Below are 19,278 nucleotides of genomic sequence, written 5' to 3'. Positions count from 1 at the left end.
CCCAGTGCTTCCAGGGAAGAAGCCTGACAGAATGCCAAGGTCCTTGAGAACGCGACAGCAATCATGTAAAATCTGTGAGCATCGTTCCTAAAATATATGGGCAATTGCTCATGCACTCTGCTTAGAGGGAACATTGGCCAGGACCCATACCTCTCTCTTTCAGAGGATTTGATGACTATTCACACATTTCTTTTCTGCCTAAGGTGACTCTTCCATTTTCATGTGGATCAGGAGGGGTTTTACCCTCCTTTGTAGAGGGAGCTTTGGAAGCTGGGCAAAAGGAATAGCTGTGACTGTTTTCGTTGGTTTCTTTACTACTATCTTAACAATTCACTTCTTAGCAATGCAGCTGTAGGAGAGACTAAACAAACAAACAAAAAAAAACTGTATGGAAGATGAGCCATTGAAATGTTGCTGGGAAGTAGTGACCACAAATACTTGGTTTAAGCAACATAGTTCATGATCTGCAAGCCCTGATGGTAGAGGCAGATGATGATGCTATCACGGAGACAAGGTTCAATGACTCCCATGAATGGGACACAAACATACCAGGCTATAATCTATTTAGGAAGGATGGTCAAAAAGATTGGAGCAGTAGCTCTCTATGTGAGGAACAATATTAACACATTAGTGCCCAATGTTCTCATATGGGATTTTATTATGGGAACATTGGGCAGTAATGGGTTAAAGTGACTGAAATGCAGGGGGCCTGGGGAAAGGGATATGGATCACCTTGAAAAGAGAAGACTGAACTTCTTCCCACATGAGTGTTTTCAGACACAATTGGAACAGCTTGATAAAGATCTGGTTGCAGCTATCCAAAAGTTGGGAAAGAAAGAGGGAAGTGCTGTTACTGGGAGATTTTGACGTGCCGGATGTGGACTTGGAAAATTCCATCTGCAGAATCGGAAAGAAGCAGGGAAATCGTGGAAGCCTTGCAAAGTGCTCTACATAGACAAATGGTGATGGAACCCACGAGGGGAAGGAGTGACACTGGTTCTGTTGCTCATAAATGGGGAAAGTGTGTCTAATGACAGAGTGGATGCCCACCTGGGCAGTAGTGATCATCAAACAGTATGGTTTGATAGAGCGGAGGGCAGCCACTCAAAACCCAGTCCTGAATTTCAAAGATGCTGACTTTAGTAAAATGGGGGCGTTTATGTAGAAAGAGCTGATGGGATGGGAAGACATATGAGAAGTGGAAAGACAGTGGTCCAGGCTGAAAGGCGTTATTAAAATGATTACTGACTTTTATGTGAGCAGAGTAAATAAAAGCAAGAAAAAAAGGAAACCAATATGGTTCTCCAAGCAAGTGACTGAAAAAATAAAGGCAAAACAGTTGTTCATGAAATACAGGAAAACTCAAGAGGAACACAGAAAGAATACTGGATGAAACTGAAAGAAACCAAGACAGAGATACGTCTGGCAAAAGCAGAGGCGGAAATGGCTAGAAGTATAAGAAAAGAAGACCAGAATTTTTTTCAAGTATATTAGTGAAAGTAGGAAAGCTAAAAATGGAATTGTGAGACCGAAAGATGTTATTGGCAGCTATATGGCGAGCAATGGAAAACGTGAACGTGCTAAACAAATACTTCTGTGTTCATGGAAGAAAATACTGGAGAAGGACCATGATTGATTAGTAAAGGTGCATATGAGAATGGAGTGGATATTGCACCATTCACGAAGAATGTGTTTATGAACAACTTGAAAAATTGAAGGTGGACACAGCTGTAGGACAAAACGGGATCCATCCCAAGATATTGAGGGAGCTTAGAGAGGTTCTGGTGGGTCCTTTTAAAGATTTGTTTAATCCTTGGAGACTGGAGATGTTCTGTGAGATTGGAGAAGAGCGGATGTGGTCCCTAATCATAAATGTAACGACAGAGAAGAAGCTGGAAACTACAGGCCTGTAAGCCTCACTTCGGTTATTGGAAAAGTAATGAAAGCGTTGCTGAAGGAAAGGATAGTGAATTTCCTGGATCCATTGAGTTACAAGATCTGAAGCAACATGGTTTTACCAAAAGATAAATTGTGCCAAACCAGTTTAGTTGATTTTTTTGACTTGGCGACCAGAGAATTGGATTGAGGATGTGCGCTAAATTTATTGTACTTGGATTTCAGCAAAGCCTTTGGCACGGTTCCTCATAGGAGGTTCTTAAATAAAGGACCCAAAGTGATGAACTAGATTATAAACTGGTTGGCAGACAGGCACCAAAGGGTGGTGGTCAATGGAATTCACTCGGAGGAAGGAAAGGTGAGAAGCGGAGTGCCTCAAGGATTGGTGCAGGGGCCGTTTCTGTTCAGTATATTTATGAGCGACATTGCTGAAGGCTTAAAAGCTAAGGTTTTGCCTTTTTGCACATACCAAGATTTGTAACAGTGGACACCCTGGAGGGCGTAGGAAACATGAAAAGGGATCTGCAAATTTAGAAGAATGGTCTAATGTTTAGCAATTAAAATTTAATGTAAATAATTGCATAGTGATGCATTTGGGAAGTAGAAATCCAAGGGAGCTGTATGTCCTAGGTGGTGACAGGAAGAGGGTGATGGTGTCTGAGGATCTTAAAGCAACAAAACAGTGTGACAAGGCAGTGGGATGCTAAGCTGCATCAAGAGAGGTGTAACGAACAGAAGAAAGGAGGTGTTGATGCCCCTGTACAAGTCACTGGTGAGGCCCCAGCCTGTGTTCAGTTTTGGAGGCTATTTCTTACTAAGGATGTAAAAAGACTAGAAGCAGTCCAGAGAAAGATGACAAAAATATGGGGCTTGTGCCATAAGACTTATGAGAAGAGACTAGACCTGAATATCTATTGCTTGGAGGAAAGAAGGGACAGGGGAGATATGATACAGATGGTTAAATACTTGAAAGGTGTTATAGAGACTAATCTTTTCCAGAGAAGGGGAAATGGTAAAACTAGAAGACATGAGCTGAGGTTGTGGGGTAGTAGATAATTCTTTTTCGTGGAGACGGTGGTCGAGGCCTGGAATGCCCTCCGGAGGGGAGGTGGTACTAGAGAAGAAAAACTGTGACAGAATTCAAAAGGTGTGGGATGAACACAGAGAATCTCTGTTTAGAAAATGGGTGATGGTTAAAAAAAACAAACAAACCTTAAATGGCTACATATGTGTGGTTGTGTGAGTGACGCTTGGATGGTGACTCTGGCTGTGAAAAACTAAGGCTGGTGCCGGGCAGACTTTGTAGGTCTGTGTTCTGTATATGGCAATCTAGTTTAGTTTAGGATGGGCTGGAAAGGGCTTCAATGGCTGGAACCGAGGACAGTGCTGGCAGACTTTTTACGATCTGGGTCCTGCAAATAACAAGATGGATTCAGATAGGCTGGAGTGTGCTTTGACGGTCACTCCAGTAGTTGGAACATAAGGACAGAGCCGGGCATACAAATATGGTCTATGTTCCAGAAATAGCAAAGAAAGACCATGATCAAGTATATAATATCACGTTCATTGTTGATTTTTAATCCTGAATTGATGATCAGTATGACTGCTGGGCAGACTGGATGGACTGTTCAGGTCTTGATCGGCTGTCACTTACTATATTACTATGTCTGCAGGGTTCTTCTGTTATTTGCAGGTGATGAACAAGTTACATCTCTTGGACCCCCTCTGTCCTTTTTCATGGTCCTTGATATGCTGCCTCCAAAGCCTCTATTGTGAGGTGGATCAAGTTGGCTACCGAGGCCACATTCGTTTGCAGGAATAAGGCGGTGCCTCCTGGATTTTGAGCTCATGCCACTTGAGAGGATATCTGCCAGGTGGCGATGTGGTCATCACTGCACTCTTTTGTGAAGCATTACAGGATTGACATGCTGTTAGATCCTGCTTGAACTTTGGTAGAACTGTCATTCAGGGGACCTTGTCTTCCCTCGCTCACCGAGTCTGCTTGAGTACATCCTGCTTTTTCAGGATGGTATGACCAAGATGATAGGTGAATTGTCATGCCTTTTTAATTTTCTTTCCTTTAGTTTGGCCATACCGTCCTGTGATCCGCCTTCAGAAGACTTGGTCCCAGGCTCTTGGGCTGCTCTTCCTTCCCTCCATTCAGGTTAAAAAAAAAATGAAAAATTGGGAATGAAAGATGAGTGCCACGGTTGTATTCCAAAAATGCTGCAGTGGTTGATGGGGGGTATAGGTGTGCCCTCTGTTAGAGGGACTTTCTGCTGCTGTGGCAAATTCATACTACTGGAGTTTTCCACTGAGCACCAGCAGGTTATACTGGTGAGTTACTGGAAGAGATTAGCGTTCTCTCCCCTCCTACCAGCAGACAGAGATATAACACCCGTTGCTTCAGGATGGTATGGCTTGATTAAAAGAGAGGAAATTAACAGGTATGACATAATTTCACCATAAATTGGGGAGGTGGTATATTCATGTGTACTCCTCTTAGTAAATATGCTTTTGAGAAGAATGAAAAATAAGACCCACGGTCAAATAGTTGCTTGATAGTTTTTGCAACTATTTAGGTTCAAAGTTGGTGGCCTGTCAGTTATTTATTTAGGCACTGTTTGTGATGCTAGCATATGCATTTTTTTTCTCTGTAGCATATGTGCTTTACTCAGGAACGTTGTTTTTAAATAGTTGGTGTGTTGACTGAAATCTTTTCTATTTCCCAGGGTCTCATGCATCTTCAGGGGAAGCCGGTTTGTTCCTTTGACCCTGAAGGACTCATTTTTGCAGCTGGAATCAATTCTGAAATGGTTAAACTTTACGATTTGCGCTCTTTTGACAAGGTAATGTACCCTTATGGGGGTAGTCCAGAAATGATTTTGTCTTTTATGGCACAATAAGAACACCTTACCATCCATTTTTCTAAGTTTATCACATTAGATCCAGAGGTAGGATTTGTTCTATCATATGCTGGAGCTAATTGCACTGGGTGCACACATACAACCTTTGACCAACAATAGTAGGTGTGATGCTTGTTATGTAAGATAGAATTGCCCAATCTCATTGATGGACTGCTGTCTGCATCTTAATATTGCTGAGTTGTTTAGTAATTGCAATCTATTTAGGGAGTGGAGCTGCCGAATGGAATTTGCAGACCCTTAATCATATTCTGTATATTTTGTTAGTGCCAACAGACAAATCGTAAACCTTTTACCTATCACTGAAAGCTATCAGGGTTATTCACTTGTGGATGTAAATCTGTAATTGATTCGTATTGTGATATATTTTCCTACAGGATGAGTGGAAGTTAAGGAAGGAGAGTGGGACTCAAATCACTGATCACTACTTCATAGGAACAGCATTTTCCTTCTCATATCAAGAAAATACTCTTTTGCAAACTTGAAACATTTTTTCTTTTTTGAACTTTTACATTTTTATTAACTTTTTTGAAAAAGGATATATATTTCCTAACCCAACAAAATATCAAATACACACCTTCAGATATCAAAAAGGGAACAGTAAAAATAGTCCCTAAACTAAACAAACAGAACCCTCCTAACTCCCAACCCTCCCCCATCCAATGGAATTAGAGAATCCACAGATGATGGCTATGAGAAGTGTGGTAAATGTCGTAACCAGATAGACACCCCATAAAATAAGATGCATTACTGGTTATGCACACTGTCTTGTGCATACTAGTCAATAAAGGACTTCTCTTGTCTGTGTGCCGCTGGTTTGCTAAGGTAAAAGACTTAGATGACTTCAAGGATGATACAGCTGCCTTAACCTCTTCCACAGTAATGTCCCCATCCTAGGATGCTTGTTGGATCGCTGTTAGCTGTGGTAGGGCAGCCTCAATCAAAAATAGCTGTATCACTGTAGGAAGGATGCACTTCAGACAAGTGCAGGGTCTGATGGAACCGCATAAAAGAGGCTCGTGAGTGAACCATCTTCAACCTAAAAGATCTGATTTGTGACTGAGTCTTTTCTTCCTTTTAGTTTGTGTGCAAGGATTTTACTGGCTCTATTACTCTCAGCAAAAAATACACTCTTAGATGGATATCATGAGTGATTTGATCTGCCCAAAGACCTCCGTAATTGCGTCTGTTTAGCAGAAGTGAGTGCTTGAAAAAGGTCACGTTCACAAGCTAAAATTTCTGACTGCAGGACAGCATCTTGTTCTAAACATTGTCTTGTCTGCTTGCCCACTTAATCGTATGCCCTCTGTATTCCTTAAACTGTCCTGAATCATTCCCAAGGAGACAGAGGACAAATTATTAGTGAAATAATCAATTATGTGCTGGCAAATATCAGCCACTACCTCCGTCTCTCCCAGAATGCTCTCATTTATTTTTTTTAATTTATTTTTATTTCTTACATTTGTATCCCACATTTTCCCACCTATTTGCAGACTCAGTGTGGCTTACATAGTACCGTAATGGCATTCGCCAGTTCCGGTATGAACAAATACAAGGTGTTATTGTGGTAGAATAAGGTTCATGTATGGTAGATATATTGGGGAAGTTAGGGAGGAAGAGAGAAGTTTGGGTGTGTCCATTAGGATCTTTGGTTTTTTTGTGTTGCAGGTACTCGGGCCTTTATGTTGGGTCGGTGGGGTATGCCTTCTTGAACAGGTTTGTTTTTAGTTCTTTCCGGAAATGTAGGTGATCGTACGTTGTTTTTACTACTTTTTGCAGAGCGTTCCATAGTTGTGTGCTTAAGATAGGAAAAGCTGGATGCATACATTTATTTGTATTTGAGTCCTTTGCTGCTTGGGTAGTGAAGATTTAGGTTCGTGCTGATCTTGTGTTTCTGGTTGGCAGGTCTATGAGGTCTGTCATGTAACCCGGGGCTTCGCCGTAGATAATTTTATGAACCAGGGTGCAGATTTTGAAAGTAATACGTTCTTTGACTGGGAGCCAGTGCAGTTTTTCTCGGAGGGGTTTGGAGCTTTCAAAACGCGTTTTTCCAAATATAAGTTTGGCTGCTGTGTTTTGAGCGGTCTGAAGTTTCTTTATAATTTGTTCTTTGCAACCCGGGTAGATTCCATTGCAGTAGTCTGCATGGCTTAGTACCATTGATTGTATCAAGTTTTGGAATGTTTCCCTCAGGAAGAATGGTTTCATACGTTTAAGTTTCCACATTGAGTGAAACATTTTCTTTATGGTAGATTTTTCTTGGTTCTCTAGTGAGATGTTCCGGTCGATTGTTACTCTGAGAATTTTCAGGCTGTTTGCGATAGGGTGTTTGTTTGTGGGTTTATATGTGTTGTATTGGGATGTGATGATGAGGCAGTGTGTTTTTTCTGTGTTGAGTTTTAATTGGAATACGTTTGCCCATGAGTCCATGAGCTTGATTTCATTGGTGATTTCTGCCAGATCGTGTTTGTAAGGGATATATATTGTGACATCATCAGCATATATGAGTGGGTTAAGGCCTTGAATGGATAAGGACTAGTGGGGTCATCATGAGGTTGAAAAGGCTCGGTGATAGTGGTGATCCTTGCGGTACTCTGCAGTCTGGTTTCCAAGGTGATGATATGTTTTTGTTAGCTTTCGCTTGATATGTTCTTGTGGTTAGGAAACCCTTGATCCATTTGAGTGTATTTCCATTGATTCCAAAGTAATCTAGGAGTCTTGACTGTGTCGAATGCACTGGACATGTCAAATTGTAGGAGAATATGCTTTTACCTATTGCTATTTCCTGCTTGAATTTAGTTAGGAGAGTGAGTAATACTGTTTCGGTGCTGTGTAGGGGGCGGAATCCTGATTGTGATTCGTGTAGTATTGTGAATTTGTCTATGTAGTCATTAAGTTATTTGGTTACTAAGAGGCATATTTTCAAAGCACTTTGGGAGGCTAAGTTCCATAGGTTTCTATGGAACTTTGGGAGGCTAAGTGCTTTGAAAATATGCCTCTAAGCCTTCCATTAATTTGACTACCAGTGGGATAGATGCAACTGGACGGTAGTTGGTAATGTCATTTGTTTTGTTCTTGGTGTCTTTTGATATTGGGGTGAGTAGAATGTTGCCTTTTTCTTTAGGGAAGGTACCTTGTTGAAGCATGAAGTTTAGGTGGGATGTGAGGTCTGTTATGAAACGGTGGGGGGGGGGGGGGGGGCGGATATTATTAGGTAGCTGGGGCAAGTATCCAATTGACAGTGACTGTTGGAGTATCTCTTAATCGCCTTAATCATTAGTGGAGCTCATGATCTGGTGCAGGGGGTAACGGTGCGAGGGCCACTTGATAACAGTGATCATAATATGATCAGTTTTGATATTGCCTACGAAATAAGTGAACTCAGGAAATCAAATACACTAGCGTTTAACTTTAGAAAAGGAGACTACAATAAAATGAGAACAGTGAAAAAAAGATTGAAGGGAGCAGCTGAAAGGGTAACAAACTTGAATCAGGCGTGGATGCTGTTCAAAAACATCATCCTAGAAGTACAGGGCAAATATATTCCGCGTATTACAAAAAGAGGAAAAAAAGACCAAACGTCAGCCGGCGTGGCTAAACAGTAAGGTGAAGGAAGCTATTAGAGCCAAAAAACAATCCTTCAGAAAATGGAGAAGGGAACCTACTGAAGACAATAAGATAAAACATAAGGAATGTCAAGTCAAATGCAAAAAGGAGATAAGGAGGGCTAAGAAGCACTTTGAAAAAAAGTTAGCGTTAGAAGCAAAAACACATAGCAAAACATTTTTTTTAGGTATATTAAAAGCAGGAAGCCGGCTGAAGAATCGGTAGGACTGCTGGACGACTGTGGTGTTAAAGGGGTGATCAGGGAAGACAAAGCCGTAGTGGAGAAATTAAATGAATTCTTTGCTTCGGTCTTCACCAAGGAGGATTTGGGAGGGATACTGGGGCCGGAAAAGGTATTTGCAGCAGACAAGTCAGAAAGACTAAATGATTTCTCTGTAAACTTGGAGGATGTAATGGGGCAGTTCTGCAAACTGAAAAGTAGTAAATCACCAGGACCGCATGGTATTCATTCCAGAGTATTAATAGAGCTGAAAAATGAACTTGTGGAGCTACTGGTAGTAATATGCAATTTATCCCTAAAATCAGGTGTGGTACCGGAAGATTGGAGGGTGGCCAATGTAACGCCGATTTTTAAAAGAGTTCCAGAGGAGATCCGGGAAATTATAGACCAGTGAGTCTGACGTCGGTGCCGGGACAAATGGTGGAGGCAATTTATAAAGAATAAAATTACAGAGCACGTACAAAAGCATGGGCTACTGAGACAAATTCAGCATGGATTTAGTGAAGGGAAGTCTTGCCTTGCCTCACCAATCTACTGCATTTTTTCTAGGGGGTGAACAAACATGTAGGCAAAGGGGAGAGCCGATGGATATTGTGTATCTAGATTTTCAGAAGGCGTTTGACAAAGTGCCTCATGAAAGACTCCAAAGGAAACTGGAGAGTCATGGGATCGGAAGCAGTGTATTGTTATGGATTAAGAGCTGGTTAAAAGATAGGAAGCAGAGAGTAGGGTTGAATGGTCATTATTCTCGATGGAGCAGGGTAGTTAGTGGGGTCCCTCAGGGGTCTGTGCTGGGACCGCTGCTTTTTAATATATTTATAAATTACCTAGAGATGGAAGTAACTAGTGAGGTAATTAAATTCGCAGATGACAAAGGGGCTCATTTTCAAAGCACTTAGCCTTCTAAAGTTCCATAGAAACCTATGGAACTTTGGAAGGCTAAGTGCTTTGAAAATATGCCTCAAAGTTATCCAGGGTTGTCTCGTCGCAGGAGGAGTGTGAAAGATTGCAAGAAGACCTCATGAGACTGGGGGATTTGGCGTCCAAATGGCAGATGAAGTTCAGTGTTGACAAGTGCAAAGTGATGCATGTGGGAAGGAGGAACCCTAATTACAGCTATGTCATGCAAGGTTCCGCTTTAGGAGTATGGACCAAGAAAGGGATCTGGGAGTCTTCATGGATAGGACGTTGAAATCTTCAACTCAATGTGCTGCGGCGGCTAAGAAGGCAAACGGAATGTTGAGTATTATTAGAAAAGGGATGGAAAACAAGTTTTTCTTTACTCAGCACGTAGTTAGACTCTGAAACTCATTGCCAGAGAAAGAAGTGACGGCAGCTGGCCTTGCTGAGTTTAAAGGGGGTCTGGACAGATTCCTGAAGGAAAAGTCCATTGATCATTATTAAATTCTGGGTTTTTGCCAGGTTCTTGGGGCCTGGATTGGCCGCTGTCGGAGACAGAGTGCTGGGCTTGATGGACCTTTGGTCTTTTCCCAGCGTGGCAGTGCTTATGTACTTATGGGTAACTGTATCGGTGGTGGTGAGAGCAAAATTTGACCAGATTCGGTCCGCTGGGAATTCACCAGGGGGTGGGTCCAGTTAATGAGGTTTTGGATGTCTGTGTTGTCCTGTGGTAGCGTTTTGCTTAGGTTTGCAATTTTTTCGTTACCAGCCCAGAGCACAGACCAGACTGGAGCATGAGCTGACCAGACAATAGTCTCTATCCCAGTCTGAACCAAGCAAGGTCAGTCCTAGAATGAGTGTTATGTACTGTAGAGTAATATGTAAACTGCCTAGATCTAGGATGCTATTCCCTCCACCCATCCGTAACTTCCAAATCATGCAGTAAAGCTTTCAGTTTACCCTGTGCCATACCGCACTGTAGTTGTGTTGTCTGAGGGTGCACTGTCATGTTGAAATTTCTCCCTTTCCTCAGCAATCCTCCAGACTGTTCAAGACGCTTGGGTTATGCACTCCTACCAGCAGAGGGAAACTGAGAACACTAAAACTTATTATACAAGTAGCCTGTGCAGACCTTCTACTAACCAGTATTTTCTCAGCAGAGGGTAGATGTGTGCAGCCTGTGCAGTGTACTCAGTCTGGTAGGCCCGTTTGGGGTTTCTAGGTTGGGTTGTAAATGTTAGAGAACCCACACTTGGATCTCTATTACAGGGTGTAAGTCCTAAGGGGCTTCTTATTCCCTGTGGGGTGTCACACCCGGGTGGCCGGGTCCCTCCCCCTGTGCCTCTTCCTCTGGAGGACTGCCATTTTAGCTGCGCGTCCCGGGTCAGCCTCAACGGAGCTGCTTTTGGCCGTGCATTCCGTACCGGTGCCGGGGGACCCGTGTGTGGCGGGAAGCGTGCCTAGTTTAGCCGCAGATCACGTGATCAAGTTAAAAATACTCATTTTTTTTTTTTTTGATTAGGGGCATACACAGAGGCTAGGTTGTACCAGCAATAGAAATCTGCACCACCAGAAACATCCCCTGTGGATCAGCAATTGTCTAGTGTTGGGTGAATACCAGATTCTTACCCACCCCACAGATTTTTTTCTTCAATTGAGAAGCAAACCAACATTGAGGGTAGTAAGAATGTACCAGATATTTTTTCATTCTTTCTAACCAGATGAGTTTCCTGAATAAAGCAAATGTTGGCAGACAGTCAAAGTGCTTTCTTAAAGACATCTCCACTTATGTGGGGAATTCAGCCCTTTTCATGTTCAAGGACATAAACTTAACGTTAGCTGTAAGCCGTACCTGTGGTCCTTCTGCATACAACTGTCCTGACATGAACCTGCAAGAGCTGAGTACCACAATCCTCCCTCAACTCCTTTTCCATCTCTCCCAATCCCCCATCCTCCCACATCCAACCTGTACACCCTTCCTTTCTCCGTTTTTGAGATGGGGGGGGGGGGGGAGGGAAGTGCATGGAGGAAGGACCCCCCCCCCCTCGGGACACATCCCATAATTGGTAACCATGTCATACATAGAAGCAAAATGCAATCATTTAAAGGTGCTTAAAAACATCTCATAAGCTGACTAGCACTGTATGAAATAAGAGCCAGCAAACTAGCTAACCAGTGGTGAGAAAGCTGTCTCTTGTGGAACAGTAAGCCGTTGTCACCACTTGGTCCAGGGCACTGAGGCCCAAATGGAATGCGAATAAAACACCAAGAGGCTTTGCTGCTCCTCGCTTCACTCCCCGTTGGTCTTGTTTAGGAGACATGGCTTGGCGCTGTAGGTGGCACCCTCGTCCCCCTAGTCACCCATTGTCATCTGGAGGTTGCATGAGGCTGCTTATGTGGGTAAGAGGATGGCTCTTCAGGCTCAGTCCACCAGCCCAATGATTGTAGAATCGCAATTGCTGCCACTGTTGAGGTAACATGGAAGTTATTCCCTTGCGTGGAGAAGCTGAATCTAAAGGGGAAAGTCCACTGGTAACAGACATTATCATCCCTCAATTTACCAACAATATCTTTCATCTCTTTCCTATTTTACAGTAATGAGACATCAGAAAATATCTCAGGGTAAGTGTCCCATTCCGCTACTCCCAGTTCCCTCGTGGCTGTAATCAGTTTCTCCTTAATTGTGAAATAGTGAAAGCAAACTACAATGTGCTTTGGCACATTCTGAGTAGGTTTTCCAATCCTTTTTGTGCCCGATACAGTTTAAGCTCTTCCTCAGTAACCAACACTGCTGCTTGCTCATATATATGCCGCTCTTTATGACTGCCGTGATGCAGTCCAAGTACCTCGGAACCTCAAAACATCGAGCTTATCTCAGAGCTCCATGTTCTGCTAGGCCAGGTCCTGATACTTGCGCTCCAAGTATTAATTTGCCCTGAACACTCCTCCATATGGGTCTCCGCTTCTTCCAAGCACATGCCCAGCTTCTGCGTATCTCCTGAGATCTGTGTTCAGTGTAGCGAACACTGTTCGTGTTGCTGTTACATCCACCTTAAATTCCTTAAACCAGCCCCGCAGTTCCTCCAGCGCGTTTTGTAGGAGACCTGCCAGGAGCCCCTCTAACAAAGGCCCCAAGCCACTCGGTTGACACCATATTGCCATTGTCTCTTCGCGGCTGTGACCCACCTTGGTAGGTGAATTCCTGCAGATCGGTAGTTTTTTTTTCTTGCTGGTCATTGCTCTGGTTTGTGCTCCCAATGTTTGTGTATCAGAAGAAATGCTTTGTTAAAGGTATTTTGCTAAACAATGATAACTCTTTCCACATTTTTGTAGCTTGGGGGGGGGGGGAGGGTCTTCCGTGCTCCAGCCTACCTTTAAAGCCCTGGTGGTCTAGCAGCCGTGGGGCAGGAGTGATCCCCACTCGCTCTTGCTCGTGCTAGGTTCACAGTAAAAATGGCTGCCGCGACTTTCTGCAAAGGGCACGGCAGCTATTTTGAGATTGGAACTGGCATAGGTAGGAGTTGCTCCTGCTTGTGCTAGTTCCACTTGTAAGATGGCTGCTACATCATGAGCTCCTGCAGGATTTGTCATGAGCTACTGCAGGATTTGTGGCAGCCATTTTGATAGTGAAACCATGAGCAAGAGTTAGTGAAAGTTCACTCCTACCCTAAAGAGGCCACTAAACCATCAGAGTGTTTAATGTAGGCAGGGGTGAGGGGTGGGGCACCTTTTTTTTCCTTGAAAAAAAACCACTGGTTATGTGTGTGGGGAAGACTCCGCCCCTTCTGCCTCGTATCACCTTATGCCTGGAACAGGCTTCCCGAGCCCATACGCCATGCGCCCTCCCTGCCCATTTTCAAGTCCTTACTCAAAGCCCATCTCTTCTCCCTTGCTTTTGGCGCATAACCACCTTCCCCATTCATGATACCTACACTGACTACATAGTTTGTAACCTTTAGATTGTAAGCTCTTTGAGCAGGGACGGTCCTTCCCCATGTTAAACTTGTACAGCGCTGCGTAACCCTGGCAGCGCTATAGAAATGCTAAGTAGTAGTAGAAGATAAAGTGATGCTTGTGGAAGATAAAGTTGTGCAGCTGAATTTTGAATAGAGTCATTCCGTGTCAAGTGGACCAATTTTAAAGGTCGTCCCCACCTCACCATCTCAGATTTTGATGAAATTTGGTACATAGTTTCTTTATGATAAAAAAACTAAACTGTGCAAAATTTTAGTTCAAAAGACTAAAAATTGGAGGTTCTAGGGGTTGCAAAATATCGCCTGAGCAAAAATGACATTTTGGGCCAACTTCCAGAAGCTGTAAAACTGGTAGTAGTACAAGGGGGATATTTGGAGAACCTGCACTACATTTAGGGCTTAATGAACTGGCAAAACCCCATGTTCCTAGTCCTCTTACTTTTTGAATGGTTTAGGCTCAAACTTTGCCAAAAAAAACGGCAAAAAATCTATTTACAGCGATGTTGAGGCTGCTGTAGTTTCTAAACTAGTTGGCCTTTCAGGTTGATTTTTGGTAGGTGTACTAAATGCACGGCTGTAATGAGGCATTCCAATTTGCAGCACTTTCCTTCAAGTGGTTGAAAAATTATAAGCGTTCAAAGTTGGTATAAAAAGCATTTTTGCCCATTTTGGGCTATCTTTGATGCCCTTGATCTCCAGTGGGACAGCTTCAATAATCTTTCTTTTACCACCATTAGAAAGAGCAGATTTCCTTCTATCAGAATATGTAGTTTTCAATTTGGAGTCTCTCCATATATGGATTGCAAAAAAAGTGTTTTTTGGCCAGTATTGTTGAATGATAGATGAAACGGATATAGGGCCCATCGATGTTTCTAATTGCTGTATAAGTCACTCAGTTGCTTTAAGCATGCGTTGGTCCATGGTGGCTACGCCACTACCAATTCAATAGGAAGTGGCAACCTCATCACCAAGAGGTCACGCCCGATAGCCAGGCAAGTCCAGCCACTTGGCACAGGTTCCCAAGCCTGAAGGTGGGCATCTTACTTGAGGTTCCCAAGCCTCATTTGGTTGTCTTTGCCTAGTTTCTCAAGCCTAATGGGGGTGTCTTAATGGTTCCCAAGTAAAACCTCAGTGCTGAAGTGACAAGAATCTTTCACTGATAAGTTTCACTGCTGTTTCTGGAAATGTATACTGTCGTCCAAGTGCTGTAGTTGCTGGTACTGGAAGAACTGCTTGAATATGCTGTTCAGAAATCCAACAAGAATCTCTTCTGCTAGGCCAATGAAATGATCGTGCAGGCCCGCATGGATGCATAAAGTTGACCAAGGCATCATGTTCTTCAAATGATGTGTCACAGACATTGCCAATCCACCATTTGATGTCATAAACACAGGCAACATACTGCCCAGGCTGAAGTTGAGACACATTTATGCCGGGTACACTCACTGGGTCATCTGACTGACAAAGTTTGACAACAAATGAGGAGGAATCATTTGACACTACTGACTGAAATTTGGTTCAAGTCAATGGGAATAAACTGGTGATTTTCACGAGTTCCAGCAACTGTGGAAGCTTTACTGAATCTTTCTTCTTGTGCAGATCTTGAAGATTCAATTTCATCCTTGGAAACAAAAGTTTACTTATTTTTTGATCACAAAATTCAAACAAGCCTTGTGCTGTGAGAATTTGGCTATTTTTAGGTCGTTGCAAACTAGCCTGAGCAGCTAGTCGCTTTGTTGTACCACCTATGGCATCACATGGTGACTTGCCATGGCTTGTGCCAAAGAAATTCCACTGTGCACTTATTCCAAATTCTGTTTGATGATAGCACAAGTTGGCAAAGTGTTTGAAGTTCTTGTATTGTGCAGCTGAGCCATCACTATAGTATGTTACATATTTTATATCTCCAATTTTGCTTTTCAAGAACGCGATTAATTTTTCCAAGAATGCATGTACAGCAACTGCATCATGCCGCAAGCTGTCACTTATTATGCAAACACTTATGCACTGAATTTCACTTGAAGCATCACGGAAGTACACAACAAATGGATGCAGTGTAGCTTGACTGTTTTCCCAGTGGAAACCTTGAACAGCATCTTGGACAATAAAGGAGTAGTTTTCAGCAAAGTCCACGAGAACAACAATTTCACAAGGATTTAGGTTTTCTTTAACAGTTTTTAAGTATTGTGTCTGATGTTTGGAAATGTAATGGTGAATTGACAGGTTTGAAACTTTCAATGCAAGCTCAGATACAAAATCATCAACATACATCTGTTTGGTCTCCAGTGTAGTGCGATCTGTATGAACCCACTGCTTAAACTCGATTGTTTCACCTGGGTCAGCATCACTGAACACTTCTGTCAGGTAATTTTCAAGCACATCTTTACCTGGACATATTTCACACCTGTGAAGCATGCATTCTTTGCATTCCAAATTGCACACAGTTTTAGCCATCAGTGCTTTGTAATCTTCGTTCAGCAGATGGCTTCCAGCAAGCATAAGCTTCATATTTTGATGAATGACACAAACACACACTGAATGCATACCAGATGAGCCAACAGTGACACACCATTTTGGCCTTAGCTCACAAAATTTGGAAAAACCCACTTCTGGCCCATTTCGAGTACGATATGCAACATACATTTCTTTTAGATTGCTAAGCAGCAAGCGCTTTTGCATTTGAATTTTTTCAGTGCCAGTTCTGACAGAGACAAAATCTTTTTTCCCTGGGCACAGTCTACTGAATTCATCATCTTCAAAAAAGCCAAGAATTTTTTTTTCTGTTCTGGTAAAACTTTACCTTTCTTCTTGTCTGGTTTTGCCAGAATTCCACAAACTGATTTCAGATTTCTTGCTTTTTTAACCATTCTAGTTGAACCATTCTAGTTGAAACCATGAATTCTGAGGCAGTTCTTTCAATAGACCAGCTGTTTGGTGCTAAAGTTAGTATTTGCAGTTTTTCTGCATGATTTGCTGAAACTTGGACTTTGTTTTTCAACTCGTTTAGCAGGTCATCATAATCAGAACATTTGTCACATTTCTGACTGGTAGAAGGTTGAGTTTCAAACTCATTTAGGTCTAAGCCACCAGCAACTGCAAGATGATGACTCAAAGTATTTTGCACTCGCCTGATTTTGCGCTTGGTGTAGCCTCGTACATCACGCTTGCTGACTTTTTTGAACTTTGACATCTCTTGGTATTTCTCCATTAAACTTGTGTTAAACTTGCCAGAAATGTCACTGTGTTCATCATCTGCTATTGTTGATGATGATAAAGAATCAGCAGCTCTGTTACTGACGTGTCTTCGACAAGATGGACATAGTTTCTGACCCGGCACAGATATTTTGCTTGTTAAGGCCTTTAGCTGGGCTGCTAGTGTGTCATCCAGCACTCTTAAGCCCCTTTTTGCATTATGATCACCTTTGGAAAATGGGTTACAGCAGGTTCTTTGCAAAAATTCAAACTTTTTCAACAGTAAGGATTCATGATGAAGGCAAATAGTTGATCCAGCATCGAAAAGTTGACCAGAACGCTCTTGTAACAACTTCTGTTGATCAGGCAGAAGCTCGTCAATTAATTTCAAACCTTTATTTTTATTGTATGTCAGTAAATGACACTCTGATGTACTTGAACAGCCAACTGAGCAAAGTGGAAATTCATCTGATCTTTCTGGATCCATTGATGACCATTAGCATCAGTTCAACAAACGCATTTATTCTTGCAATCAGGTTTTCAGTGGGTAAAATTTTACTTCAGTCTAAAGTGATTAATATCTTCATTTGTGGCATTTAATTCAATATAAATGAGCCTGTCGGTGCAGGTGCGAGTTTCTTCAACAAGAAGTATATATACAATGGTTTCCACCCTGTTTTTTTAGTTTACTTGAACACAGTTTTATAACATAATGTTTCAAGAAAACTTCTTTAGCCAGTTAGACTTGGCCAATTATGATTGGTGAACCCTGTTGCAAGGCAGAATTGTTTGTTTCATTGCCCAGTTGTATGCTTCTGGTACCTCCTGGCTCCTGAGTGTCTGTTGCTAGGCTTACTTTGATGCCTACAGTTCACTAAGAGGTCAAACTGTAGCAAGGGTGAAGAAACACCAGCAACAGACACTCAGACGCCTTGCAACAGGGTCCACCAATCATAATTGGCCAAGTCGGTCATCCTAACTGACTGCAGTTTTCTTTAAACCTGTTATGAAACCTGGCCTCATCCTTCCACATCCTAAAAAACATTCCTGTTTTTTAGTTTTCTTGAATACAGTTTTATAACATAATGTGTTCTTTATTTTAAAAAATTGGTGCTTTTTGAAAGAAGAATCACTTTTACTACACTTGTATCAAGGGTGTAGTGAAGAAATCACAGGCTGCTGCCCGCAAACATTTAAGGGCATTTTTGCAATCCTTATATGAAGAGACTCCAAAATGAAAACTACATATTCTGATAGAAGGAAATCTGCTCTTTCTAATGGTGGTAAAAGAAAGAATATTGAAGCTGCCCCACTGGAGATCAAGGGCATCAAAGATAGCCCAAAATGGGCAAAAATGCTTTTTATACCAACTTTGAACGCTTATACTTTTTCAACCACTTGAAGGATAGTGCTGCAAATTGGAATGCCTCATTACAGCCGTGCATTTAGTACACCTACCAAAAATCAACCTGAAAGGCCAACTAGTTTAGAAACTACAGCAGCCTCAACATCGCTGTAAATAGATTTTTTGCCGTTTTTTTTGGCAAAGTTTGAGCCTAAACCATTCAAAAAGTAAGAGGACTAGGAACATGGGGTTTTGCCAGTTCATTAAGCCCTAAAGTAGTGCAGGTTCTCCAAATATCCCCCTTGTACTACTACTACTACCAGTTTTACAGCTTCTGGAAGTTGGCCCAAAATGTCATTTTTGCTCAGGCGACATTTTGCAGCCCTTTACTTGAGGTCCCCTAGAACCTCCAATTTTTAGTCTTTTGAACTAAAATTTTGCACAGCTTAGTTTTTTATCATAAAGAAACTATGTATCAAATTTCATCAAAATCTGAGATGGTGAGGTGGGGACGACCTTTAAAATTGGTCCACTTGTCACGGAAGACTCAATCAACCGGCTCTCCTTTATCCACATGTTTTGTTCACCCCTTCAAAGAAATGTAATAGATTGGTGAGGCAAGATTTCCCTTCATTAAAATCTATGTTGGCTTTGTCTCATTAATCCATGCTTTTGAATATGCTCTGTAATTTTGCTCTTTACAAGAGTCTCTACTATTTTGCCTGGCACCAATGTCAGGCTCACTGGTCTATAATTTCTCTGATCTCCTCTGGCACCTTTTTTAAAAATCATGGTTACATATTGCCACCCTCTCATCTTCTGGTACCACGCTTGATTTTAAAGATAAATTACATATTACTAACAATAGTTCCGCAAGTTCATTTTTGAATTCTGCCAGTACTCTGGGATGAACACTATCCGGTTCAGGAGATTTGCTACTCTTCAGTTTGTCAAATTGTGCTATTACATCCTCCATATTTTTAGAGATTTTATTCAGTTTCTTTGACTTGTCAGCTTTGAATACCATTTCTGGCACTGGTATCTCTCCCAAATCTTCCTTGGTGAAGACCAAAGCAAAGAATTCATTTAATCTCTCTGCTACAGCTTTGTCTTTTCTGATTGCCCCTTTTATCCCTCGGTCATCTAGTGGTCCAACCGATTCTTTTGCCATCTTCTTGCTTTTAATATGCCTAAAAAATG

General features: G+C 42.1%; 1 protein-coding gene across 1 annotated transcript in view; it reads left to right on the top strand.

The window, feature by feature from the left end:
• Positions 1–19,278, top strand: part of WDR82 (WD repeat domain 82) — an 89,806-nt gene that overhangs the window by 30,287 nt on the left and 40,241 nt on the right. The window contains exon 5 of the mRNA XM_030208504.1: positions 4,629–4,745. Within this exon, the coding sequence (XP_030064364.1) occupies positions 4,629–4,745 (117 nt within the window). The remainder of the gene's footprint in view (positions 1–4,628; positions 4,746–19,278) is intronic.

This window comes from Microcaecilia unicolor, chromosome 6 (genome assembly GCF_901765095.1).
Source record: "Microcaecilia unicolor chromosome 6, aMicUni1.1, whole genome shotgun sequence".
In the NCBI taxonomy this organism is placed as follows: Eukaryota; Metazoa; Chordata; class Amphibia; order Gymnophiona; family Siphonopidae; genus Microcaecilia; species Microcaecilia unicolor.
The sequence above is the reverse complement of the archived record's forward strand: the minus strand, read 5'-3'. Positions and strand labels throughout refer to the sequence as shown.